Source organism: Mollisia scopiformis, assembly GCF_001500285.1.
Source record: "Mollisia scopiformis unplaced genomic scaffold LY89scaffold_7, whole genome shotgun sequence".
Taxonomy (NCBI): domain Eukaryota; kingdom Fungi; phylum Ascomycota; class Leotiomycetes; order Helotiales; family Mollisiaceae; genus Mollisia; species Mollisia scopiformis.
Window position 1 is genome coordinate 259068 of NW_017263587.1, and position 26868 is coordinate 285935.

The 26868-nt window shown below is 46.4% G+C and overlaps 10 protein-coding genes across 10 annotated transcripts; 4 read left to right on the forward strand and 6 right to left on the reverse strand.

The window, feature by feature from the left end:
- Positions 1–673: 673 nt before the first annotated feature.
- Positions 674–3059, reverse strand: LY89DRAFT_611468 (uncharacterized protein). The gene is made up of 4 exons (XM_018210582.1): positions 2316–3059; positions 2149–2268; positions 1925–2092; positions 674–1876 (listed from the first exon to the last, which is right to left on the reverse strand). The coding sequence occupies exons 1-4, from the start codon at positions 2814–2816 to the stop codon at positions 812–814; spliced, it is 1854 nt and encodes a 617-aa protein (XP_018074060.1). The 5' UTR covers positions 2817–3059; the 3' UTR covers positions 674–811.
- A 417-nt stretch (positions 3060–3476) lies between these two features.
- On the reverse strand, positions 3477–4514 carry LY89DRAFT_568995 (uncharacterized protein; the record flags this gene model as incomplete). Its single annotated transcript, XM_018208570.1, has 1 exon — positions 3477–4514. A coding segment is annotated over one exon (1038 nt), but the record flags the coding sequence as incomplete, so codon positions are not given.
- A 1377-nt stretch (positions 4515–5891) lies between these two features.
- On the forward strand, positions 5892–7769 carry LY89DRAFT_705646 (amino acid transporter; the record flags this gene model as incomplete). Its single annotated transcript, XM_018217466.1, has 8 exons — positions 5892–6646; positions 6700–6721; positions 6809–6970; positions 7024–7170; positions 7293–7308; positions 7346–7441; positions 7493–7700; positions 7739–7769. 8 exons carry the CDS (start codon positions 5892–5894, stop codon positions 7767–7769), a joined length of 1437 nt encoding a protein of 478 aa, XP_018074062.1.
- A 104-nt stretch (positions 7770–7873) lies between these two features.
- On the reverse strand, positions 7874–8683 carry LY89DRAFT_611474 (Erg28-domain-containing protein). The gene is made up of 2 exons (XM_018210583.1): positions 8459–8683; positions 7874–8416 (listed from the first exon to the last, which is right to left on the reverse strand). Exons 1-2 carry the CDS (start codon positions 8507–8509, stop codon positions 8018–8020), a joined length of 450 nt encoding a protein of 149 aa, XP_018074063.1. The 5' UTR covers positions 8510–8683; the 3' UTR covers positions 7874–8017.
- A 1919-nt stretch (positions 8684–10602) lies between these two features.
- Positions 10603–13183, forward strand: LY89DRAFT_611477 (uncharacterized protein). The gene is made up of 5 exons (XM_018210584.1): positions 10603–12181; positions 12242–12517; positions 12571–12744; positions 12804–12821; positions 12874–13183. The coding sequence occupies exons 1-5, from the start codon at positions 10711–10713 to the stop codon at positions 13110–13112; spliced, it is 2178 nt and encodes a 725-aa protein (XP_018074064.1). The 5' UTR covers positions 10603–10710; the 3' UTR covers positions 13113–13183.
- An 872-nt stretch (positions 13184–14055) lies between these two features.
- Positions 14056–15380, reverse strand: LY89DRAFT_458346 (RTA1-domain-containing protein). The gene is made up of 3 exons (XM_018207664.1): positions 14996–15380; positions 14417–14946; positions 14056–14363 (listed from the first exon to the last, which is right to left on the reverse strand). Exons 1-3 carry the CDS (start codon positions 15248–15250, stop codon positions 14171–14173), a joined length of 978 nt encoding a protein of 325 aa, XP_018074065.1. The 5' UTR covers positions 15251–15380; the 3' UTR covers positions 14056–14170.
- Positions 15381–17800: 2420 nt separating this feature from the next.
- LY89DRAFT_730968 (uncharacterized protein) lies at positions 17801–18729 on the forward strand (the record flags this gene model as incomplete). The annotated part of the gene is made up of 2 exons (XM_018219531.1): positions 17801–18276; positions 18330–18729. The coding sequence occupies 2 exons, from the start codon at positions 17801–17803 to the stop codon at positions 18727–18729; spliced, it is 876 nt and encodes a 291-aa protein (XP_018074066.1).
- Positions 18730–19582: 853 nt separating this feature from the next.
- On the reverse strand, positions 19583–21321 carry LY89DRAFT_611482 (n-alkane-inducible cytochrome P450). Its single transcript, XM_018210585.1, has 2 exons — positions 20180–21321; positions 19583–20127 (listed from the first exon to the last, which is right to left on the reverse strand). The coding sequence occupies exons 1-2, from the start codon at positions 21288–21290 to the stop codon at positions 19703–19705; spliced, it is 1536 nt and encodes a 511-aa protein (XP_018074067.1). The 5' UTR covers positions 21291–21321; the 3' UTR covers positions 19583–19702.
- A 446-nt stretch (positions 21322–21767) lies between these two features.
- On the forward strand, positions 21768–25526 carry LY89DRAFT_716235 (uncharacterized protein). Its single transcript, XM_018218256.1, has 5 exons — positions 21768–21927; positions 21997–22067; positions 22116–22401; positions 22462–22654; positions 22859–25526. The coding sequence occupies exons 1-5, from the start codon at positions 21841–21843 to the stop codon at positions 25261–25263; spliced, it is 3042 nt and encodes a 1013-aa protein (XP_018074068.1). The 5' UTR covers positions 21768–21840; the 3' UTR covers positions 25264–25526.
- Positions 25527–25881: 355 nt separating this feature from the next.
- On the reverse strand, positions 25882–26833 carry LY89DRAFT_640901 (family 61 putative glycoside hydrolase; the record flags this gene model as incomplete). Its single annotated transcript, XM_018211685.1, has 3 exons — positions 25882–26081; positions 26134–26680; positions 26730–26833. The coding sequence occupies 3 exons, from the start codon at positions 26831–26833 to the stop codon at positions 25992–25994; spliced, it is 741 nt and encodes a 246-aa protein (XP_018074069.1). The 3' UTR covers positions 25882–25991.
- Positions 26834–26868: the final 35 nt, after the last annotated feature.

A 26868-nucleotide genomic window follows, 5' to 3' on the forward strand; every position in this document is an offset into this window, starting at 1 on the left:
GGGGGAGTTTATTGAGTGTCCGTTCTGGGATGGGGAGGTGGGGGGGTTTTGTTGGGTTTGATGAGGAATTTGATGGTAGGGAGGGGGGTGAGGAGAGTAGCAGTAGAGGAAAGCAGTGGAAGGGGGAGGGAAGAGCTGGGGATGATGATGATGAGATGGTTGTTGGGAGGGGAGTGGAGTTTGAGTGGAGCAGGAGGTTATTGAGTAGGGGGCCGGGTTAGTGTGGGAGGGTGTATGATAGGGACGATGGATGGATGGATGGATGGATGGTATTGAAGTTTGTTTGAGTGGTATGTTTGTGTATAAAAGTTGATCTGGTTTCAACGGTGCTTTTTGTATTATAAGCAAGCAAGCAAGTATGTAACATAGGAGAGGGCATAGAAGTATGCAAACTCGTTGTTTTTCTACTTTGTTCCTTTCTTTCTCAGAGTCCGAAATCCTCATCTCGAAAAACCCAAAGGAACAGAAGAGAATTGATCGCAAAGCTGAGGGCTGGGACGATCATATTTAGCTCGGGATCTGTGAATGGGCTGCTTTTGAGGGGGATTGGTGGGGATCGGTCAAGACGTTTGAGGCTTGGCCATGATCAGAACTTAACTTGTCCATGTTAGAAGAAAGTCCCTAACTGTCTGAGAGATTCTGGAAGCATTGTCTGGTTCCAATAATCTTTTCGAGTGCAATCAACCCTACCTATCTTAAGGTACCTAGGTATCTTTCAACCAAGGAGTACATGTAATCCTAACTCTTATGCTACAAATCCATCTATATCTAAACCATTGTACTCCGTCTCATCTCTCTTTACAATACAGATCTAAGAATCATAATAACCTTCCCATTGTCTAGACTCTCTCACGCAACTCGCAACCCTACTAATCTCCAAAGCCCTAGCACCAGATCCTGCTTGCTCCCTCGGTCCATAAACTACATCTCGATCTAACGCACCATGCTCATGCTTATGTCCACCCATCAAAAGCCCCTGCTCCTCAAGATCATCTGTGACTGGTCGCAAAGCCAGTGCAATCTTAAGATAGCTATTTTCAATGACAGCCACCCTGCTAGCGACATACGACCCAATGATCCAAAGGACCAAATGTGACCCCGCGATGCTGCCAAAGATAGCCCACATATATGCCACATGGTCGATACTCAGCTTCAGCCCCGGTTGAGGTTGAAGACCTAAAACATGCAGCGAATCAGAACCGATTTGAGGAAATATGGTGTCGGCGACGACCAAGACACCAATCGCGTATTGTCTCAACTGTCTAGCTTTGAACGTACTATTCCCAGAAGTGAAATTTCCGTATGTTGACTGAGACGGGAATTGTTGGTATTGACTGGCATTGTTGCTGTCAGATTGATATCCTTGGAGAGCGATTGCGCCAGCAGCAAGTCTGGCGTGGTCGTCTGAAAGTTGTTGTTCTTGGACCGTGGCGTTGTAGATGGTGCTAGCGTTGACTGTGCACTCAAAGTAATTCGCCGACGTCCCATCATTCTCGTAGATATATACGGTGGCGCATCGTGGACCACAATCTTGTTTGTCGGGATACGTGAGGTATGTTGTTGAATTCGGTCCTATAGAGTGCCACGTTTGGTTTAAAGTTTGGCTGTCCCTCTCGTATTGAAAAGTCTGTGAGGTCCCATTTGAAATGCCTATTACGGAATAGGCATTGCAGCTGCTTGTTGTAATCAGGCTTCGATTACTGTAGAAGCACCCAGTAGTTGAATCTGTGGCGGAGTACTCTTGGAACGCCGTTTGGAAGTAATCCTGCCCTTCGTAGTAAACGGAATCGAGATCACATGGAGACAAGTAATCGACGGGAAGTTGATCTGGTCCACTGGCTTCCAAATAGGGAAATTGAAGTGCCATTTCACCGAACTATGCCAATTAGTTCAAGATCTTAGTCCATGCCAAAAGGTAACGTACAGTATGAGCAGCCAATTGACTTGACGCAGTAGTATCTTCATCAACAGCTACCCCAAAAGATGATGAAAAATTGCTGAAGCTCGTATCTCCAAGAATCGGTCTTGTTGGGTCAACTTGAGCATTGAGAGAATACGTCAAGCCTAGCATTGCGACTGCTGCTTGAGCCGCCTAAATTACCCTACCGTCAGAATAATTCGGAAGCACAACGAGGAGATGATACTGACAATGTTGAACAATACCCATAATGCAGCGCTCATAACGACCCCAGGCTTCTTGTCTTTCGCAGATCTGATGGCCAGCTTACTGACCTCACTCAGAGCATGACTTGATAGAATTGCATCGACCTATAAAAATTCAGTGAATAAACTTCCCCGTAGTCACAGCAACTCACTTCGTGAATCGGCCGTCTCTTCCTACTCAAAATCCACCACCGCACGTCTATCGCAATAGCTTTGAAGCTACTAGCAATACTGATACCAAGTATCATACTCAATCCTGTGACCAGAGCATTGAAGACCCGCTTCCCGACAGGTCCTATCACACTTCGTCCTCCATACGTCGCAAGCGTAGCGTATATGCACCCAATTAAGAAAATCGTAAGCAAAATCCGAACGAAACCGGCCAGGAGCAATTTCCCGAACTCTTTCTTCCTCGAAAAATAAGTATTGTAAATTTCTGTCTCAGTCTCGGGATTTTTGGGTTCCACACTCTCGGAATCTGCATTGACTTGCTGCTTCAAGAAAGGCGACATCGAAGCGACAGGCGATGCGCCCTCTTCACCAGAGCCTAGAGATCGAGAAGCCTGCAGCGAAATATCTCCGTCAGAGGCAACCTCGTGGGAAAGAGGTTCGTAGGCTTCCTCAGAAGGCATTTTCTTCGTTGGGCGTCCCATCTTTGAGCAGTGCAGAAACGGGCCATAATAATGACCGTAAGGCTGAAGCAGAGAGTTTCATGCTTCAGCTGCTGTGGTGCGGCACTTCCGACATGAGTCTATACTTGGAGGTTAGAGTGACATTTGGTAGCCAATGAAATGTTGGTCGGGACACTGAATGGCCCAAGAATTGCCGATGGCATGAAAAGGAGCGGCGGCAAGAACAAGGAATAAATTGCGGCTGTGTAGAACACGAGAAACGCGATAAGGATTTGATGTCAACATTGAGCAGCGCATTCGTTTAAGGCGTGAGAACAGGGCATCAAATGGTATCAGCAGTTAGCTATTACATAATTCGCCGCCATGAGACGGGATCTGAGTATCAGCATTGCGTGACTGTATATGACCTTCCTATCCTGGTTCGTTTGTTCTGAAAAATTGTCACCACTTCATTTTGATGCCGAAGGAGGGGTTTTCTGTTTCATTTTCGTATTGAGGATCTCTATACTACGGATGAGGATGAGTCTATGCCATCGTAGACTTGATGTATCTTCCCAAACTACCTTCCAAGAGCTTTGCCAGCAACGCCGAGTTCTTGGTTCCTTATAAAAGCAACGAGTGTCCGATATGCCTATTCGAATATGCCCAAATGGCCATTCTCTCCCCAATTTACAGTTCGTTCAACCGCGCAATGACCCCTTTGACCGCCTCCTTAGTCTCACCACCCACAATAAGACTCGTCCAATTGACGTTGTGATCAAGATCACAATACCAAGCAGTCATGATCACACGACCCTCCGCGAACTCCGTGGAGAACTTGTTGATGAACACCTCCTTAGGAGTAGAGATTCTCATGGCTGACAAAAGAGAAGCTTCATTGAAGCCTCTGTCTTTGTAAAGAAAACCCTTCACCAGACCAAGAATAAGGGATCCTGGAGGACGAACGTTCAGATCAACCACCCATTGCTTGCCGTGTCTGTCCTCCAATACGTCGATACCCACACAACCGTAGTATCCCTTGCCATGAAGATAGCCAGATACTTCGGTAATAGTCTGAGAAAAATGCTTCGAGAGACGGTCCTGCTCGGCGAAGGAGATAAAAGAGCCATCCCAAGTATAATGGACGCTCAGTGTTTGCTCGCAGCAGTTGATGAAGGTGTGTGATCCATCACGTCTAACGAAGAAGGTGATAGCAAAGCTTGGGCTACCACCCTCCGGACAGTCGACGAAATCGGTCAAGACAAAAGTGGCCGGCATCAGATGATGATTGGACTTGGTGGTTCGACCGGCATTGAAGTCCATAAGACCCTTGAGCTCGGAAAGAAGGGTGGATCTAGCTTCTTCGGACTTTACGATATATGTTCCCTTGCCAAAGATTGTTTGCTGAAGCTTCAGGACAAAGGGGATAGATCTCTCGGAAATGGCTTCGACAACTTCGTTCATCCACGATTGGACGGTCTCTGTAGGTGCTGCCGAGCTCTCTCCATCTTGTGATTCCCAGTCAACCTTGAGATCTAGGAGTCGGCTGCACGGAGTTGCGAATGAACCTTCTGCTATGGCCAAGCCCCGCTTCGAAAGCAACTCATAATGAATATCAGGGTGAAGAGCATGCGGAAGAGAGTCCATACCATCCAATGGAAGTCTGGGTGCAAGCTTGATTCTCTCGTCGGCCATCACCACATGCGCAGGGCTAGCGAAGAAATGCAATTTGGGTTGTTGCGCAGCAGGCAACGAAGCCAAATTTGTCGATACCAAGGATCTGAATGCGTTGACTTTGGTAGCATCGCTACAATAGGGATCGAAGATGACAAGGTCCATATCTCCGACGCAGAACGAGAACTTTTGCGCTCCAAGTCCCCTCAATGTTTCTCCTGCACTGTCGCGCTCGGACTCTGTAACATCATCGGGAAGCTCGCTGCTTGCTGGTCTGTCCTCATCGTGGTAGATATATCGTTGGTTTTCGACCCGCAAACCAGTTGGATATGCTGCCACAAGCACTACACGATCACCGGTGGCTTTGTTTTCCTCGTTATAGAAATCGGCGAGGGTCTTATCGAGGGTGACGGTAGGCAGATTCGATGGCTCCATGGTTTAATCGAGAGCGCAAGGCGCAACGATTTCGAGATTCGAGATACTTTCGTACGTAAATGAAGGTCAAGATAGGTATGAAGGAGTTGTGATGTTGAGGAAGCTTGGATGTCGGCGTTTGTATGTGGCGCAAGTATGTCGAGATTTGTGCAGTTTGTTTAGGAAGGAACGACTGATTAAGGGAAAGACTAGTCCTTTTGGCAGAAAGAGCGCTTACCAGTCGCAAAACCTAAAATCGTACGATACTGTATTGGTAAGGTGAATAGGGTAGTGGCCCCGTTCACTTTTGAAGAAGTCTGGATGAAGAAGCCAGCTAGATAGTTGAATTTTGGCTGGCAAGACCGGAGGAAATGACAGTATTGACTTTTGTGCTGATTAAAGGTGTGGAGTCAGAATACTCTCCAAATGACTTCTTTCTGAAAGACCTCCATAAAAAGATCACCAAATCTCCTGGCAATGCGCTGTGTGCTGCCTTCACAATGCTCGGATAATTTCAGGGGTATCACGTGATGAGACTTGAAGAGCAATGGTATTCACTTTGAGACAAGTCTCCGTTGCACTCTTTGAATTAGCTATGTGCAATAAACTCTGGCTTAAAGTGAATAAGATTGTCATTTCAGGTCAGAACATTTTCTATGCATGTGCAAATTTGACTTTGTGTTGGGCCTTGAACACCGCCGCAAGCACTTTGTTTTCGTTGTTACATTATGTATTCTAACACACATCCGTATCTACAGAATCTCGTTTCCATGACTACATTCTTTCCATATCAATCACGAAGATCTTGGGGATGCGTTGATTCCTTTTGCTGTCTCGGCCGCGGGGCAAGCAGGTGACCCAATTCTCCGAGACACTTTTCGTTTTCTCAGCCAGCCTGGTCACACTTCCAACCTCTGCCTCATCGCACAACATATTGACGTCTTCGTTGTACAACCTTGCTCATACCGATAACTTCCAACAATATTTGGGGATACTGCCACGCGCTCCGTTGAAGACAGAATATTCATGATGGAGAGCGATACTGAGCCCGCTCAAATTAACGTTGCTGAGCGTAACGGAACGACACAGAATTTATCAGACGCTGTGACACTGCCAACTCAACGACTTTCTGCTCGCGATGGGTTCGTTCTTCTAATCGGTATACAAATCGGGTCTGGCATCTTCACCTCTCCAGCGCAAGTCGACCAGAATGTTGCCTCCCCCGCAGCAGCACTCCTTGCCTGGACAATCGCTGGGTTGATCGCGTGGGCAGGCGCAACTTCGTTCGCTGAGCTTGGTGTGACTTTGCCTTCAGCGGGTGGTATGCAGGAATATCTGCGTTACGTCTATGGAGACATGACTGCGTTCACGATGAGCTGGATCTGGATTATGGTGGAGAAACCAGTTTCGATGGCAATCTTGAGTATTCTGCTCGCTGAATCAGTATCACGTGGATATGGGTCAGCTGCATCGGTCTTGGAGCTGAAACTGGTGTCGTGCATGGCTGCTTTGACCATTGCTCTGCTGACCTGTTACAACACGAAACCGGCAAGCCAAATCGGACAAGCTTTCGTTGTGATGAAATTCTTCACCGTGGGTTTAATTATGCTCAGTGCTATAGTTGTGTTTACAATTCACTTTGTAAATCCTGCGTCATCATTCGGTAGCTCAGACTGGTACGAGAAGAGTTGGATCTCACCACGACCTGCAAATATAGATTGGCCAGCTCTTGGGTGGTGGACGACCATTGGATACTTTTCTGCAGCCATCAATGGCGCCTTCTGGTGAGTTCATTATTCTCAGAGCGCAATTGTCCTTTAGTCTGACAATCTTTAAGGTCTTATGCTGGATGGGAGAATGTAAGTACCGTACCTAGGTACTTACTCTTGATCATGATGAGCCTGTTCATAGGATAATTTCACTGCGCTTCGCTGACTACATTGAAGGCAAATTTCATTGCGGGTGAGATGAAAGATCCACCGCGCAACCTCCCACGTGCTGTTCATTTGGCCATGATCTCCGTTATGTTTTGTTTCCTCACTTGTAATGTATCATACTACATTCTACTGCCGTGGAGCGATATCAGTTTAACCGATGCTATTGCAGTAGTGAGTCCAAACTCCCCCATCAGATCATTGTACGCACTGATAAACTTGTACAGGCGGCTGCAAAGACTCTTTTCGGTGGACCGGGTCAATTCTTGATAGCAATGCTGGTTGCTTTGTCTTGTGCGGGGTCACTGAATGGTAATTCGTTGGTTGTTGCACGTTTGACAGTAGCTGCTGCCAGCAAAGGATACGTCCCAAAGGTATTAGGGCAACAAGTTGAGCTCGATCGCTTTCGACTCGGAACTTCTGAAATCTCAACACTTCCTGACTATGGAGATATGGAGGAATCCGATGCAGATTCTCAAAACACAGACGCCATCAGTCATCCACCTCTGTGAGTACAAGTTCCTTCTCTCTGCAAGTATATCTGCTAAGAGCGATTCCTTCGTAGTTACTCAATACTGCTGAATGTCTGCATCACATTATTTTGCATCGTCACTGGCAGCTTCCACATCCTTGTGACATTTATCGGTAAGGAACTAGGCCCACTCGATACATGCATAGTATTCTTACTCTTGCCAGGAATCGCTCAGTATTCATTCTACTTCCTGACTGTCCTTGGGCTTTTGATTCTTCGTGTGCGAGAGCCTTCGCTTCCTCGACTCTACAAGACATCTGTTCTCATACCAGTCATTTTCTGCATTGCTAGCGGACTAGTTGTCATCAGAACAGTCATATTTCTTCCCAGCCAAGGTCTCATCTTCGCTGGCTTGGTAGCTTTAGGTCTTCTGTTTCGAGTTCTAAGCATACAACAAGAGTCCAATGAAGAATTTCGAGGGTGAGGAGGAACCGTTACTGAGCAGCGCTTGATCGAAATCGCAACTAAAACAATTCACTTGTAGTCGCAGGCGGAAATTGAGGAATTTTGAACCGATAGATTTCATGAGGATTTAAATCCATCTAAGACTGTATATCTAAGCACGAAGCTAATCAACTTCACAATTGCGACTATATAGAACAGCAAATAGATTCGTTGTTGTGTCAGAATGTCGCTCTCTGAACGTGGAACAGACCAAGTGACGAAACAATACAGAAAGCGCAGCAGCTCTACATCTTGTCTTTCCTTCCGGACAACTCCGTCCGTTCATGTTTGACATACGCATTCCACTGCCAATACATCCACACCACAGCCCCACAATCCATGATAATACTAATAACCAACCCTGCACTCATACCCATCGTCTCAAATACCAACCATTCTGTCAAATAATGCCATGAGATCGCAACAAACGTGCAGAAGGCACATGCGTAGACACCAGGATTCGATAAGTTGTACGCAGCATAGAATCGGATGAAGCCGCTCAGTATCAACCAGGATCCGAATGTATGGATCGAGAGAGGGGTGACTTGTGACTCGTTGGGTCCGTTGTACATTCCTTTCATCCCAGCTGGTGATAGAGGTGCAATGTACGATCCTATTGTTGAGCCCCAGGAAAGGGCACCGTCCTAGGCTGTTAGCGAAGGTTGCAAGGGAAAAGTGGCACTTACGAGGAGGAGGAAATAAGGCAACAAGCCTTTGTCTTTGGGAAGCAAAGCCATGGTCTTGTTTTTACTCCAATTAATGTTTGATATCTAGGTGATGAACGTGGAGACGGAGTGATGATGAACAATTGAGAAAGAAAGATGCTGTCTCCAGAGGGTAAGACAAGTGATGCGATGCAGGGTCTCTCTACTGCTGACATCACGTGGTTCGCTACTCGGGAGGTAATCCAATCGGCCTGGCCCTCGGAGCGCTGGCAGCTTAGTCCCTTCCTAGCAGATATTCACCACCTTTGGAATCTGAGTTGAAATTTACTATCCGGGAATTGAGTTAATAGATCAGGGTCGATCAAGCGGAATTTTGGAGCACACTAGCATAAGCGAGCAAAAGGGGAGAAAGCAGATGTATCTCCGCGCAAGAAACTTAGGATACTTCCACGGAAATAATGTCACAACTCTAAGTTTTCGCGACAAAGCGCAAATTTTCTTGACCCATGCCAATCCATTGCAGCTTTGAAGAAAAACTCGACCTCTCAAACTGCGATGTCTTCCAATATCAAGTCGACTGGGCGCAAAAGTGTATCCGAACAAGCAGGCCATTGCAATATGAAATTTACCAGTAAGTGATTCCAACCTTTGCGATCTCTCTAACAAGATTCAGAGTCCATCGAGTCAAAGTGGCAAGCGGTGCCCATCATGCGACTCCCAAATGAGGTCATCATGGAGATCATGAAGTTTCTCGGTCCTGTAGGATCCGCATGCCTTGGCGTGACCTGCAAGAAATTGTATCCCATGTACCGCAACTTATTCGGATGTGTGCTTCTCGAATCCCTACAGCGTCTCGATCAACGAAATTCTCTGTCTCCACAATGGCGCAGCAGAGGCGGTATAGCTGTGGCAGTGTCATTATCGACATGCCTCTCGAGCTGGATTCCTGACACGATTACCATTATATTAAGAGAAAATTTGTCCCCAAAGATCTCATCTTGGATGGGAACTGTCACAGAGAGGAGAGGGCATGGAAAATGGCGCAAGATTATAAGGAGAAGGCTAGGAAAGCGTCTGTGGAGGTTTCGGAGAAGGAGCGAAAAGATTTTGAATCGAACTTGCACAAACGGAAGTCCTTTGCCTCTGCAAATTATAATCACTTCATCGGTGGAGACTTTGGTTGCCGCAACGAATGTATTACACATAACGGCACATGAACTGGGCCACACGAAAGTTGCGCTCACGTTGACAAACGCTGCAAAGATTTTGATCTTGAAGTTGTGCTTTCGATATATATCAGAAACATGTGAGAAGTTTGGAGCATAAAATTCCTCTCGTCACTAGCTCTATGCTCTTTGAAGCCTTTGGTCTCCTGGTTCTCGCTACATCCAGACGAAGTGTAACTTTCGTATACCTCATTATCGGATAATATATTTTCACTGCCACTCGCGATGCCAAATGTTTCTCTCCAGAGTAGCGTTCAGCAAAATGCTTTTAACAGAAATGAGTCGGTCCCCAGCTCAATATGTATCATGGTGAAGGGGAACTCAGCGTAAAGATCATATAATCAGCGCAGGCTGGTATCAGATGCTCTATTAGAGATTTGAACTACCTATAGCAATAGAGTATGTCTTCCTACATTCAAATCTGTTCACATCCCAAAGTTTGCGAGCTAGATCCTGACAGCAAGCATTTAATGAGAAACAAACAAGCTTGAAAAAATGAACGAGGCTGAACCGCAAGAGGTGGCTATAAGATCATTACAACATTATCTAAAGTAATCCGCAATTTCTTTTTCTATATATTGATACAGTACAGAAATACTTAAAGTCAGCCAGCGCCAGTCTTATTTGCGACTAGGAAACAAATCTTGGAACGTATCCAGACATTTGCGCATATGCAAAACAGTTAGAGCAGAATCTTTTCAAATTAAAGCTAAGACTTGTTCAACCAGTGATGAAACTCGAGGAGGGCTTTGGCGCGGCTGGGTAACAACCAAATGCCGCAAATAGGCAGCGCTTGGTGAGGCTTTGATATTGGCCGATTAGCCACGCCCCGTACATATGCTTCGATGCGTTGGCACGTGAGCCGAAACTCGGTGAAGACTCGCCCCGCTCTCAACTGTAGCTTCATGGAGGGCCTCCGCAGCCTCGCGAACAATATCCGTAATTATTAACTGACCCTCTGATCATCGCAAAATAGTATCTTAATATTCCCAAGCAAGTCCTTTCGACCTTTGAGCCCTCAAATTCCAACTTGAGCACCCATCAATCATGGCAGACATAATTCGCACCCAATACCAACACTTCGTACCACAATTCCTGCTGAGGAATTTTTCTCATGTTCACAAACCACGAAAAGGTGATCGCGAGAAAAAAAAGCACCCCAAGGGTAAAGGCGAGAAGAGAATCTATCCTGGCGATCGTGTTGTCAACACTCTGGATTTGTCGGAGGATCCGCCGGTCCTATGTGAAGCACGGGTCAACCGTATTTTCGGTCAAATGGACATGTATCGAGACACGAGCAAGGACTCCCCTGAGCAGCAACACGTAGAAGAGATGTTTTCAAAGCTAGAGGGCCAAGCCAGTATTGTTTTCCGCAAGATCACTAAAGCCTTTGAGCAGAAGGAGCCAGGGCTGTGGCTTACTCGAGAGGAGAAAGATCTCGTGCGCAAATTCCTATTTCTTCTTCAGTACCGCGGATCGGGATACCATCAACGCTTCTACCGGGACAGAACGGAGGACTATGATGCCAATGACCGGGAGTTGCTATGGGAATACATGGCAGAAAAAGGATTCAAACAGCCGATGGATGTTTGGTTGCACAATCTGAGAACAATCATGGAATTGCGTATGGACCCTGAAAAAAAATGGATACATGATCTTCCAAAGTGTATGTATACTGACGATGCCATGGGCTTCATTATCCATGCTGAGGGCATGTATATGGCTATTTGCACACCGTCTAATGCTGGAGACGAATTCATCCTCACTGACAACAGCTACAATGTCTTCGAAGGGCCAAATTGTTTCGTGACGGACAAAAGTACCGGGAAGGTCGAAGGCAGCGCTCATGCTCCACTGCACCATTTCGCTCCTATATCTGCAAAGTTGATGATTATCCTAAGGAGTTTTGTGCTACCAGTGCCCGAGGAGGATGCGAACCCTAGAGTGAAAGAAGAGCGAGACGAACTCCACTTCATGGCTCTCGGTGCGGTCTACAACCAAGAAGTAAAATCAGTGCTATCAGATCTTCCCATAGCAAAGGCGCGGAACAATTACAGCAAGATCGTTGGTGGTCGACTACAGCTCCTCGAGGGTGAAGACGGGAAACACAGAAAAGATCACAAATTCTACTTCAAGTACTTTCCTATCCATGCGAACCACGTCCAGACCATTAATGGAATTTTCCTTTACAACGCTTACCTTTGTTCCAGAATCGTCTTTGGAACGAAGGACAATTTTTCTCGGACACTTGAGGAATATCTAACCGCGAATTGCAACATCATCACAGGAGATGATGTGGAACGTCGGCTCGAGTTCCTGAAAAAGTTAGCAGCTGTGTCAAAAGTTCTAGGCTCCGATAAAGAACCTCTCTGGAAAGAGGAACCTAATCCTGAGATGGAGGATTACGAAGGCTTTCGACTCGGAATTTTGGAAATGAGGCGACAGCATTCTAAAATGATCAAGGGCGATATGAAATTGGACAACGATCTAGAAGCTGTACAGATGTACAGATCTTTAGGTAATTCACTTCTCCCGAGTTCTACAAATGTTATATCAGCTTACTAATTTATTCCATCAGGCGGGACAGAAGGAACTTTTTTCATGGACATGGACCAGGCTAGGCGAATGTGGATTCTGCGAGTCAAGATTGATGTTTGGTCTCAAGGCCTCGATGAGTCTTTGCGCCAGAGGAATCGCCTATTACTAACAGAGAGCTATTGCCGCCTTCCCTCATCTCGAGTTTGGTTCTACGTGAAGCATATTAGAGCTGCGGTTTCGGGGCAACTGAAGGAATTGGAAACAAATGTTGACCTTGGTGATGGACTTCAAGGCCCGGAAGATACTATTGCGAAAGGCATGTGTCAACTGACTAGTGCTATGCTAATTCTAAAATACTGATTCAAATAGCTGCTCATATCATTAAGCCGCAAAGGCTCGCCCAACTTATCTACCAAGCTGCAACGAACGACATTGCGCTGAAGGAAAGCCCCGAGATCAATCTATGGGCCAAGATTGATAAACTTGACATGGACTCGTTCAAGCAGTTGAAGCTTTTGCGAAGGCTCAATGCCAGTGAACTTCGTATGTTTCCTCTCTATATATATTTGAACGATTATACTCAAGTCTAACAATGGAAATAGAACACATCCGCCACTGTGGTAAGACGTGACGGAGCTATAGAAGCGACTATTCAAACTGACTTGTTGGTAGGTATCGATGAGATCGAGCAAGTTGCTCGAGAAGAAGAAACGAATGTCTTCAAAGAGGGTATTCGAAGCCGAGAAGAAGCCGGAAATTCCATTCTTGAGGAGGGTGAAAGGATTGAGCTCTCGACGAGAATGAGAGTGAGATCAAAATTTGTGAAAGCTTTGCGTGGGAAGATAGAGCTTACTTTGTTGAAAGCTTTGAAGGAGGTCTTTTTCAAGATAATATTCCCAACTCCGGTGTAAGCGAACGGATGGAATTGAGCGGCATAGCGTAGCCAGATAGGAATATGGTACCTAGGTATTTAAAGGATAGCAGTGATCAATTGTTCTACAACAAAACAAGATTTCATAAAAATATCACTTCGAGCTCTCAGCCATCTTCTCCCTGCCTGAAAGTTTCTCAAGTTAGGGTATGCTCAATTCTTCAAATCATTGAAAACATAATTCAACGCCTCGAAGAACATGTCGAAATCTGCGACGGTAATTGCACAACCAGCGCGGACAGCGCAGACAGCGCGAACGAACAACGCGAATTGCGCAACAAGCGCAAATAACGAAAATCGATAATTACATCTACACTATTATCATTTATCTCTAGTTCGCGTAGGTATTCGTTCAGAGACGTACTGATGCTATTCCATTATGTCAGGTCTGAGCTTGAGGCTCGCATTTTGAAGATGTCTGGACACACGCCGACGAATTCGAACGAGATATCGGGTGTGGAATTGATGAGGAATGAACCAGGAAACTGAGGGATCAACATGCGATACTGTTTTGAGACTTTCTAAAAGAAGACCATGATATCTTTGCGATCTCCCACCTTCATTTTCGCGATTATGAAATCAACTCGAGAATTGTGACCGTTCAGGGACAGCCGCTAATTTCAGGGGGCTCGCTAACCATGTAACCAAACTCAGCGCTCACAGCTTGGAGCTTTAGCGACTTCCAGCCACAAAATCACCTGTAAGAGGGCTTCTGGTCATCACTTCAGTGTAGTTGCGCGCAATACAAGATGCATTAACGCAAAAGAATATTTGATAGTATTTAGTTTGTCTTTGGGTATCTCAATCATGAAGAAACATAATCAGACTGTTAAAGCAAAAACTCCGGTCCTATGATTGATCTGAAGAACGCCTCTGCCGCTCTTCCTATGTAGCTTAATGCTGAGACATGATTTCCAGCTATTCCATCACGGCATGATACAGTGAACAAAACAACAAAAGACAAGGAAAACACCATGACCTTTCCTTTGGTTTCACACCGACCACCCTCTCCCGATGTCGTCGTTGACCTCGTACCCGTCATTCACTCGTCTGTCTCGAGACCCTCAAGAATCGTGGTTGGCGAGCAGAAACACCCTTCTCAGCCTCGTTCTGCGCCACATCACTCGAACTGATAGATCCAAGCATCGGCGATTTCTGGGCCAGGCCAGGCTGTGAGAAGCAAAACCCAGGATGGAACAGCGTGAGGACCGATGCAGCGATGAGGATCATGCTATGAGATCGTCAGCAAGGTGTTCGACTCTCACAAAATGGGTAAACACTTACAATCCCTCCATGATAACAAATCCCGTCTCATCTCTCATAATAGGATTCGCCCACCCTCCCACCATCTCCGCAATACGGTATACGCATCTCAAGAACACAGTAATAAACGCCACAGCAACAGCAACCAAGAACCCCTTGAAGCTGCGCCTCGCAAACAGATTCTTCGCATCCGCCGACACGATACCCCACGATCTGCTCGTCCGGATGGCATAATCGGTCACGAGACAAGCGAACACGATCAACGTGCCGACTTGCCAGACGATACCGATGATCATGAGGTTTGTCCCCATGTTTCGCTTGCTAACGTTGTCTTTCGCGCCGCCGGCCATGCCACCTCCAATGGCTTGGAGCATGAGGGAGATCCAGTCACAGGTTATGAAGATCCAGGTGTAGTATCTTGCTGGGATTCTGGAGCGTTCTTCGCCAAACGCGCGGACGATGTGCTTTAAGACGAGGTAAATGCCTGCGGCGATGAAAGCGGGGGAGAAGATCAGGCAGGAGATTTGGATTGTGAAGGCGATGTCTTTGTACTTGTGAGATATTAGTTTTGCTCATGAGACAGAGGGATGGTGGACATACTGGGTTCGAATGCATCATGACACGGCCTCCATAGCCGATGGCTTCACCGATGCAGCCACATGCGATGGCATAACTGTAGAAGTATTGCTTCTTCCATGTTCCGATAATGATTTGAGGGATTACAAGAGCGGCGAAAGCAGCGACGAAGAAGGCGTTCAGCCCGAGATTGGGATAGTATCCATAGATAGTGTTCTCGACTGTGCAAGGTGCCGGACCAATTGCCGTGCAATTCTCAGCGACGAAGTGTTTCCCCATGGTGAAGGTTTCGCTTGATTCGACAATTTGAGAAACAGTGCTGAGAATTGCTCAATGACAAACAGCTTTCGATGTGAAGGATTTTCGAACGGGACGTATACAACGCAAATGATCACATAATAAACTTGGGAGACATATCGTCTTTATGTCTCCTCCTGATGAGGCTCAGATAACGCACCCCTGCACCAACAAAAAGCGAGTCCGAGAAGCCCAGAATCCTCGTCGTCATCCATGGGGCCAAAAACGCCCCGAACCAGACTCTCAAACACAATTTATGCACGCATTATTCTTCAGTCTCGCCAAGAGGGCGAGGAGCCAAATAAAAGCCAAGAAATGATTGTCCCGACTCCTTCGGTGCCTTGCTGACAGGACGACTTCGGCCAGGAATGGTAAGGCTTGGCTTGACATCACGGCCGTAAGTGGTACGCCATGGATCGTAGGACCAATCCTGAACGAAAGAAATAGAGTATATAACAAAGTTGTACCCTCGATTGCGAAACTGCGCAAACAAGACCTGAAGAGGAATTCTGGAAGTTGGGACGGAATGGCGTGGCATGGCGTTGTTGCGGCACATTTAGTGTCGCTGCCTGGCATGGCACATCGCATTCGCTTAAGCCTGCGGATCTCGGGTCAATTTTTGACGCGGAATGATAATTCAACGACAACTGTCTTCCAGCTGGACGTGTCATGGATTTGATTTTGTGATCAAAGCTTCAGATGGAGATCTCACATTTGATGTGATCTGTGGTTTGACTGAGCGAGCCGTTTCTGGAACGATAATGAACTGCTTTGGGAGCGATAGCTCCGAAGCTTCTTCAGGGCTGTGCAGTGCAATGGTTGCGCCAAGTCATATGATGAGCTTTCTTTCGGCGCAGAACCTGCTGCAATGACTTGAAATTTCTTTGAAATCTTGGGCACAAGTTTTTCAGATGGAAGTGATATCTTCTTATCTCAACCATGTCATGTGCCATGCTTCTTCATCCCGCTTTGCTCGACCGGAAAGAAGTCTCAATACCCTAGTCCGATCCAACTTTCATCCATTAATACCTCTTCTCCTCAACAACAGCATCGACCTCTCTAGGAGACTCCAAGACCGACTCTGGATCACTGGTAGACACCCTATTTGATCCCTCTTTCCATTACCAGTCACAGCATCCCACGTCCATCCCTCTTCAGGACATCTCATCCATGAATCAGTCGTTAGACAATCGCAACCAAAAGACAGAAGAGCAGTCATACATCCGAGCCAATCGTCCATTCTACGAATAACTAGCCTCATGATCAGCCTGGACATATTTCGCACGGCAATCAGACTCGCAGGTTTGGTGAAGAACTTGTTATGAAACAACACTGATGTCGACTAGGGCAATGGAGACACCCGGAAGACCGCGCAGGCAACCATACTGATCTGATATACTGGAAGGATCTCGCAAAGATCCTCGAAGCTGGGAAAATCCACGGCCGCTTTCTCGCTGATCACCTGGGCATATACTATGTGTACAAAGGCCCAGGAAACAGTGCGCCAGCATTGGAATCAGGAGCACAGTTTCCGCATGATGATCCCTGTTAATATTATCTCCAGACTTAAAATCTTTGACTGCTACTCACAGATCAATTGTTCAGCTTGCTGAAATCCGCGATGGCTGCTGCAACAAAGTTTGGTGGTTGGACAGAACATGATCTGCCGAATTACAGCGACGATGAAGACTTCAAGTTCACCGGCAGCGGTACGATCCACTGTCAATACTTAATCTGCTACGATTCCAGGCCCCGATAGCGTGTAATAGACTTCTCGGAGAGTGTTCCAGGAGCTTTCCATTGGAACAGCACCGCGAACGGTGGCTTATGAGTTGCAGAAGTGGATTCGTTGCTGGTATCGATGGTTTCAATCTCTTGTATGCCATATCTCCAGGTAGGTTTCAAGATATGATCAAGAATATGTAGTCAGAGCGGAGAAAGAGAGCTATGTTCTGGGACGATTGTGAGAAGGTCGGAGCATCAACGAGAGAGAGTTATCTCGGGTATGGAAAGGGCCCGATACTGCGAGAAGGGTATTCCAGGTACATCAGTTCGATGGGCATAGATATCGAAAGCGTGGAGTTGTGATAGCATCAGCGTGAATGAGTCTTTCAAGCTGCTCATGTTGAAATCGATCAGACGACTGTGAATAGCAAGGAAATACGAAGGTACACGCGACGCTAGACTTGAAGAGGATGACAAAGGCATAGAGCACATGACTCCAATCTTGTCTGCTAGCATACCTGCAAATGATTTACCGTCAACGACGTGTAGCAATTCAGATTCATGTGTCGGATGTTCGTGGCAGAGGAAGAGTGGTGAACATCACTTGTCAGCGGCCTCCTTTCTCATCTGCACTGACAGGGGTACGAAACACAGCACGTGCTCACGCGGCGCAGCGCCAAGAGAGGCTGAGCGGATCAAAGATAACAATAGATCTTGAACCTCAACCTTTTCAATACCAACAACACAATCAACAATTGAAATATTAATAAACATCGACACCATTGCTGAAAACGAGCATCAGCCAAAATGGCCGACTCAACATGCCCAAAGCCAGATTGCATCGACAGCCCGCTCGTCTCAGCAGCCAGCATCATGGGGATCATGACCTTCATATACGCTGTGCTGGCCGGTATATTCGTCGCCTACATCCAAGCCATGACCACGGCCTCGGAGCTGGGGGACTTAACTCTCTCCTTTGAATCAACGCAGAGACAACTCGAAGCATGTCGGCGAAAGATGGGGTATTTCAACGAAGTGTTGCCAAAGGGCGCTACGCGGGAAGAGCTGTATCACCTTTATGGGATTCTGAGACGAGGCGAAGAGATCGTCGATGATCCGAATACGAAGAAGATGTTGAATAAAGTTAGTCAGTATAACCACTTTAACAAGTCGAAGCGGTTGAGGTCCATGGTTGCTGGGAAGGCGATGAAGGATGCGATGGATGGAAGGTTGAAGGCCGCTCAGCGGGTTGTGAGTGAGGTGCAGCTTGGTTTGATTCAATTGTGAGTCTCATGAATTGTTACATTATGTTTCAAGTGACTGAACTATCTCGTAGGAAACAAGACATCATCAACGCAGATCAGATTGCTCGCTCGAATGCCTTGTTCAATATGATGCTAGACGCCAGCAAAAGACCCAGCTCCGACGAAATAGCACGCTCAGCAGCACTCTCTTCAATGCCTCAAGACCTCAACATGAGACCCAACGGGGCAGATTCCTCAGCACCGTCTTCGTCTGACCTCGAATACCCTTTCGGGCCAAGATTTCAAACGAAGCCCGAGGATCAGCAGAACACCAACGAAAACGAGAAATCGGCTATCCTGTTAAGGTCTCAGATGATGACCTCGGACGGTGGGAGATCGGATCCCGCTGACCGTGAGGCGGCTGAGGATCCGTTGGGCAAATTGATGCGAGCACGAACGATGTCGGTGTCAGGACTCGGCAATGAGAAATAAAAGATGAACTTATGGTTTATGATCTATTTCAATTTAGCGGATCTTATTCGGAATGCATTTCAGGGGCTAAGCGTTGCAAAAGAATCGGCTTTCGTTTTCAATCGACACGTGAGACCATACTTTCACGTGATTGCTGATGCATGTGTTGACAGAGAATTGGAAGTTTCCAACTTGTTTAAGGGAAGTGAGTAAGTTCATTCCATCATTCTCCGAAATCTGAAGATACCAACTTCATTTCTCGTGTTATACTAAAATATCTACCACAGAACTTAGTATCACGATGCCTTGATCATAATCCTTTCCAGTCGTTGTGCCATACTTTATAAAAGAAGGCTTGAGTATCAGGGTGACTTCCTGCTGAAGCTCTGACACCTCGGCTCCTTCCAAATCATGTGATACTTCCATCTGACTGCTGTCGAACTTCATGCCCTGAAGCTTAGTGGTTTTGTCCAGTAATGGCTCGAAAAGATAGAGAGGCTGCTGCTGCTGGAGCAGAAAATCTAGATCGATGGCTCTGAGGACGATCTAATCCAGGAGGAGGGCAATACCGAAAATTAGATTTTGTTGTTGAACTACAAGTTGCAAGTGGGCAGCTGTGTTGGTCAGCGAAGTACAATGGCATCGAAAAGGGAGCTGTGAAGACAACGGTGGGATATGAGGGCTTAGAAGAAGAATCGAAGGAATGATCATGGTAAGAAATGACGACATATACAATACACTGCTTCATATATCTTGTTCTGAAAACAGGATTTAGAACACGCTCGTATGACCTGCCTCCGGCAACTGTATCAGAATCTCGGGAAAGATTTTTGAGGTAAGTCATAGGGACTTTTCGGACAGCAAGAGTTTAGGTGGGTTGTGAGATGATTTTGAAGAGTGAATGACGTTGTGGTACACCACATATGATACATTGCATACCATCTTGCGGCATCATTATTCAACCCCACTCCCCATCGACCTACATTTGACCCAATCAAGCGGGCGTAAGACACACTTTCGTCCCATTCCTCGAGCACAGCGTCAAAGTCAGTGATTCTTCCCACGGTCCAGCATCACAACTCTCCAGAACCCCGAATTCCTGCGCCATCCTAACGAGAACATAGCCAACTTCAGTCAACGCGTATTGCTGGCCGATGCAGATACGTGGCCCGCCATTGAAGGGTAGATACTCCCAGTGGGGCTGTAGATTTCCATCCTCCCAGCGCTCTGGCCGGAATTCCTCTGCGTCTGGTCCATAGAAATCTGTCCTTCGATGCATAGCGTACAAATTGTAGCCCACCAGGGTACCTTTCGGCACGAAGATTGGCGAGAGCCCATCTTTGCCTCCTCCAAGAGGCAGGACGGTATCTCGTACCGCCTCGCGCTCGTTGCGTGGTACGACTGGATGTAGACGAAGGGCTAAGGGAGTTAACTAAGAAAGCTGCGCAAGGTTTTGAGAAGTTTCACTTACATTCGTTCATACAGCATCGAGCGTATCTGAGGCTGCGAAGCTCGTCGTAAGTTGGTGCTCGTCCATCTAGACTAGCTACTTCCCTACGCAACTTGTCCCAAATTGCTGGATTCTTGGTTAGTGAGAAGAATAGGTTGCTCAGGAGACTAGCAGTAGTATCACGTCCAGCTAGTAGAACATTCATCAACTCATCCTGGACACGAATCTTATCGGTTGTCCGCGAAGCCAATTCGTTTGAGAATATGTGCTTCTTCTGTTTCAATTCAGCTTTGGGGTTGTTTTGGCCTTGCTTCTGTATTGCGACTGCGCGAAATGCCTCCTCGACGAACTGCTGGGCGAAGTCCCGACAGATGCGATTACACTCATCCGCCTTTCGATCAGGGTAAAACATTTTCAAAGGGCCCAGCATACCGCGTATGATGACGGCCCTCTGGGCATAATGAAAAGCATGGGCAAATTCGACGTCCGAGTGATTCTTCTTCAACGTACCAACCGATTGTCCAAACAAAAACTCGGTCGCGGAATCGATCGTGTAGCGGAAAAAGAGATCTTGCAAATCCACAATAGTCTTTCCATCTCGTGGCAGTAATTTGAAGAGATCTTGAATCAATGCCTCGAGTGTAGTCAAGTCCGCTACCTGGTCGCGGGTGAAGCTGGGTCGGATGAGAGCGCGCGAGGACGCCCAGTGGTCGCCATCAGTATCGAAGATACCTTTGCCCAACAGTGGTTGGAATGGCTTGAGGCGGTTTTTGATGCCATAATCATGGAACTTAACGGACAGGATTGTTTTGATGTTTTCTGGCTCGACAGTCAAGATCGCACGTCTTTGCAGCTCCTTGACGGTAAATGTGTTGCCGTAGACGCGGAAGCGCTCACAAGTGCGTTCAAGGATTCTGTGCTGCAGAACAGCGCGGATAGTCCAGGGAATGGCATCCAGTCCTAAGAAGGGATCTTTATTCAAGGATTTGGACACAGGTTGGCAGCCGTGGGTGCGCACAAATCGACGGCAGGCGAGGAATCGTTTGATAGATGCGAATGCGGAGGTTAAAGTTAGCACTGCAGCGACCAGCACCAATGTCACCTTCAGATGGAACTCCAAGTCAACCGTCATGATCAAAGTTTGTGAGTTAAAAACATTTTGCCCATTGCATTGATATTCAAAAGGTGGTCTGCCTAAAATGCGCCGAGTACGGTTCAGTATTTTGATTGGCCGGTAACCGAATGCAGTGAAGCGCTGAGGCTCAAGGTTACGAGCCAGGTGAGTTACGAAGTTAGGTCTGTGCGCTTCAAGGCCATTTGCTCCCTAAAGAGCCCTATAAAGAAATTTCAAATTTTTGAATACTATAACAATTCCTTAAATTACTATTTAACAATACACTTTAACTTCTGTTTAATCATATTACCCAAGCACAAAAAATAACACTTTGAGATTGTCTGGATTTATTTAGGTAAAGTAGGTGAGTTTGGTTTTTGGATGCCTGAAAAGGAGCCTGAAGTGCACAAACCTAACTCACCAGGCTCGTTACACAGGTTTCACCGTCTCAGCCGCAGACCGCACTCCATCTTTTTCTGTTGTATTTTTGCTTCCTTGTTGTATGTGCTGTCTCTGAAACTCGATTACTGCTAAGGGGCACGAACTTCGCTCAAATTGGACCAGCCTAATGGACGTAAGGAAGCTGTTCGGCCAGAAGCTGTTCGGGCCAAAAGGCAAGTCGGAAGATGACGAGGCTGAGATCAACAAAGCCAAGGTGAGTGACAGAGGCTCTACGAATTTAAAGATCGTAGCGTAGCTAATCTGCTTTTTGGACTGCTTTCAGACATCACCACGACGTGAGAAGTATGGTCTTTTCGACCTATACAGTCCGCCAGCCGAGGAAATCGAGGTCGAGTAAGCACAGTACATGATGGTCCAGTGTTTATAATTGACACCGATCAGCGTTGTTGCAGTTCACGGCCTTAACGGTGATTGGGAAATGACATGGACAGAAACTACAACTGGCAATATGTGGTTGCGAGACTTCGTACCGATACAATGCCCAAAGTTCAGAGTCATGTCATTTGGCTATGATTCGACTTTCGCCCTTAGTCATTCCGAAGCAACCATTGACGATGCAGCACACGATTTGATCAACAGGTTGGATGATGAACGTCAATCTTCTCCGGCGAAGAAGAGACCGTTAATATTTGTCGCTCACAGTCTGGGTGGTGTTGTAGTTAAAAGGGTAAGTGTGACAACAAAACATGACTTTGTTTCTCGGATTCGAAGAACTAACCTCCGAAAGGCACTTATGATTGCAAATGAACGTTCGGCACACTGGGGGCATCTAAGAGACCAAGCAAAGTACGCCATTCCAATTCCAGGTGCTAATCATATAAACATCTGCAAGTTTGATAGCTCGGATGCCCAGAAATACAAACCGGTCAAGGGTGCGCTAGCAAAAATATCTGAATTGGTAGGAATGCCGGAAGCGTCTTGTACGTAATTAGTCGGTATCTTCAAATTTACCCTTTTCACTGGAATTTCATCGTTTACAGAGCAGCAAAATCCGAATGACCAGCTATGTCTATCACTGGCTTTCATCCACACTCAGCTAGCTAGTCGTGTTTGCAGAAATCATTGTACTCAATACTTATTTAATCCGGCCAATAGTGAAATGTTTTATAACTGACGCTCTTTAGCCACACAAGAATTTCTCCCTCGGCAGAACGATTTGCATCGAATAGAGCTCGAATATAAATGTCTCGAAGCACTCCGTGGATCGAGAAACTACGAAGGGAATAAAAACAGAAACACTAAACGCGTCCATAACACATGCCGCTGGGTTCTGAGAAACCAAAAGTTCACTGATTGGCGGGATGGTAAGTCTGTAGGATTGTTGTGGGTATCTGCTGGCCCTGGGTTTGGAAAGTCGGTTTTGACAAGATCACTTGTCGACGAAAGGCTGTTGGGCACATCTGAAGTTGCGATTTGTTACTTTTTCTTCAAAGAAGACGACGAAAACGCCAAGCGATCCACGGACGCTCTAAGTGTCTTGCTGTATCAGCTGCTTGTCAAGTATCCAACATTAATCCGGCACACTCTCTCCTATGGCAAAGATCCCAAGCAGCTACTTGCTCAGTCAATTCCTACGCTCTGGAACGTTTTAGAAGAAATCGTCAAAGACCCCACCTCTCCGCAGCTAGTATTTGTAATCGATGCCCTGGACGAGAGCGTAGACAACGGGAAGCCCATAATCGAGAGACTGGTAGAGTTCTACTCCCCAAATCAGCCATCGCCCAAATCCGCTATCTCTAAACTTAAGTTCTTGATCACCAGTCGTCCCTACATCAGTATCCAGAGAAGCTTTGGAAATCTCGCCCAAAACAACGATAGTATACATCTATCGGGTGATCGCCACATTGCTCTCCTACGAGAGGAGATAAAACTCGTCATGGAAAGTGAGCTACATTTGATAGAGGAGAGTTTAAGACTCCCAAAGCAGGTCATCACACTTTTGAAGGGTCGTCTTTCGGAGAATGAAAACCGAAATTACCTCTGGTTGCACTTAGTTCTTGAGCTTATCAAGAAAAGTGTGGGGGCAACAACAGTAACCGGTGCACGAAAGCTTATTGCACAATTGCCAAAAACAGCGGAAGATGCATATGAAGCCATACTACGAAAAAGTTCCAACAAGGACGAAGCTGCGAAATTGCTTCACATCATTGTTGCTGCTGTTCGCCCTCTCACCGTTGCAGAGATGAGAATTGCTATTGCAATCGATGAACTCACTCAAAGCCACAAGGATTTGGACCTTGAAAGTATCTCAAACTTCGAAACAACCATCCGAAATCAATGCGGACTCTTCATTACCATTAGTGATCAAAAGATCTACCTTGTGCACAACACTGCAAAGGACTTCCTACTAGCGGCAAAGACTGCTCCACTTTCAACCATGAACTCGAACTCTGGCCGCTGGAAAAACTCGATAGATCCTTCCAAGTCTCACGAAATACTTTCTTGGGCGTGTATTAGATATCTTTGCTTCTCCGACTTCAAGAAGCCAGAGAATAACTCGCAACGGCCAGATCATCAGGTGCAGAGCTCAGAAGTTGCAGAGGACGAGGAATTGAGCAGTCTAGAAGAGCATTATGCTGATGCTGATGATGATGATGATGATGAAGCTTGCAACAGTCTCGACTCAATGACTGTTTATGACCCACGCCACTGGGACGATCTTCTCCTAAAAAAGCGTTTTCAGAAACATCAATTCCTTGAATACGCTTCTCCGCATTGGTTGTCTCACTTCCAAATGGCTAATCCTTGCGATGTAATGCTTCAACAGTCTCTCAGACTGTGTGAGGTTCGCTCAGATTTATGCACAAACTGGTTTGAAGTCTTGCCTGTCAGAGAGGGACGCGATTTGACTTTCTTCAAGCAGTCATTCAACCACTCTAAAGTTTACAGAGGCATGGATCTTGTATTTTGTACATTCATGGGCAATACACGTGTTACAGAGTATTTGCTTATGTTACTCCCACATTTGACAGCAGACCCTGAACTAAAAATCGGAAAGGATGATGTGGACCGTATCATACTGGCTGCACTTTACTTCGCCGTTGAAGAAGGAAGGAGTGACATGATCCGGATCTTACTTTCAGCTTCTGAAACAAACATGAGTAATATGATTCTATTTTACGAAACAGCTGGAGAATATCATGAGATCATAGATCTCGCAGGTGGTAATGAGCTTACAGCACTGAGGCTAGCAGTAAAAAGTGGACAGCACCATCTTGTTCCGCTGTTGTTGGAAATGGGTGCCGACCCAAATGTCAACGGCAGTTCCACCATTCTTTCCCTTGCTTGCATTAAGCCAACGGAAGCATTGGTAAAGACGATAAAGCTACTATTGCGATACGGCGCTGATATCAACAAGCTGGATTTTTCTGGCATCTCTCCTCTGTACAAAGCGATCATTCTCTGTCTTCCAGAGAGTATAATTCGTCTCATAGAAGATGCCGGTGGAGTCGTGACACAACCTTGGTCAAGCGGTGCATCGGAAACGAACTCGTACTGGGGATGGGAAGTCGCTAGATTGAACAACTAGATTTGGCTTGCGTGGATCCTATTAGTTCCATAGGTAATCCTTTAGTGCCTGCGTCAGGAGTTAGGAGCTTGTATTTGGTCTATGGATTGCGAACTTTTTCACTTAGCTCTTTCTGGTTGGATGTATTTTCAAGCTGAATAGACCTCGCAATACCCAAAAGTTGATCTTTACATCAGCCGAGGTGAATATAAGAAAAGTATACAACGATTTTGTCTTTCGTCCATAGATACATGCCATCATCAGAAATCTCAAATATATTGACTACATTTTGGTTTAGTCCCGTAAGATATTTGATTTTTTTTAATGTGATAATTTTTGCACCAGCATCACGTGCAAATCCACAGTGGTGTGGCTACTTATTTCCCTTGACATCTCCAAGACAGGCATGATGAAAAGCATAGCGTAAGCAAATCAATCTTTTCTTTTCTATGTACTAAATACCAAACCTCGCTAAGAAGTTTCCAAGCACAAGACCTCGTTTATATTTCCCCCACATTCAGCCTCAATGCACTCAATGCGGTGCCAGGGAACTTTAATCTATCTAGATTCTACCCACACATCCAACCATGAGGAAGTATCTAGTGCATCTTCTTCCAAAAATGAATTTTTATGTGACAGGGTTTCATTCGGTTCCAACATGATATGTAAATACAAGAACGCCGCCATCTTCAAGACTTCCGCTATGCAACAACATTAAGTGTCCACCACCACATCGCAGAGTCTCGCATCTATGCCTCAAAGCGCTTAGAAGCACCACCAGTCCAGACAGCTGGGCCAGGGGGAGTATAAGTCGTGGCCGTCGAGCTGTAGATATCGATCTGAACCGCAAATCAGCCAATGTTCATCGGATCACTGAAAAGACAACCTTACCATAACACCCGGGTCGCTAGAAGTAGCATATCCCGGGATACTTGTCAAGAACGAACCAGATGGAGTTTGTGTTCCACTTCCCGTCACAGTAAGCTGGGCACATTCTGGATAAAACTGCGGTGTGTTCGCTTGATGCAGAGCCAACAGCTCATGTCTGATGAGATAGTTGCCCGGTGCAAGAGCCTTTGGAATAGTGCTCGTATAAGCAAGTTTGCTATATACGATTGCGGTTCCCCACGAGGTGCCGGTCAAGGGAGGAGCTGTCATGCCCGTTTGGTCGATCTTGAACCAGCCTTTGCCTTTGCCGTCACAGGCTTTGAAGGTCCCGGCACACTTGTACATCCAGACCATAACTGGGCCTTGTTGATGTGTCCACTGAGCCCATTTGGCGGTTATAGTGGAACCAGCTTCGATAGTTGCGTTCAAGGCTGCAGATGTGCCCGTGTTACATAGCATTTTGGCATCAGAGACGGACATGATGGGGTTGTAGTCTGGCCATTGTCGTTGGATTGTGGGTGGAGATGAAGCGGGGCTGAAGCCTTGGTATCTGAGTTCTGTCAGTTGATGCCCGATTATAATTAATCATCATGAATTACCCTGGGTATGTTGTGCTTCCGATCACGTATGAAGTGACAGCACCATGAGCCGCGGCTTCTGCAGCAAGCAGAGCTACCATCGAGAAAGCAGTAGAGAACAACATATCGACGAGATCAAGACCCAGATGTGTACAAGAAG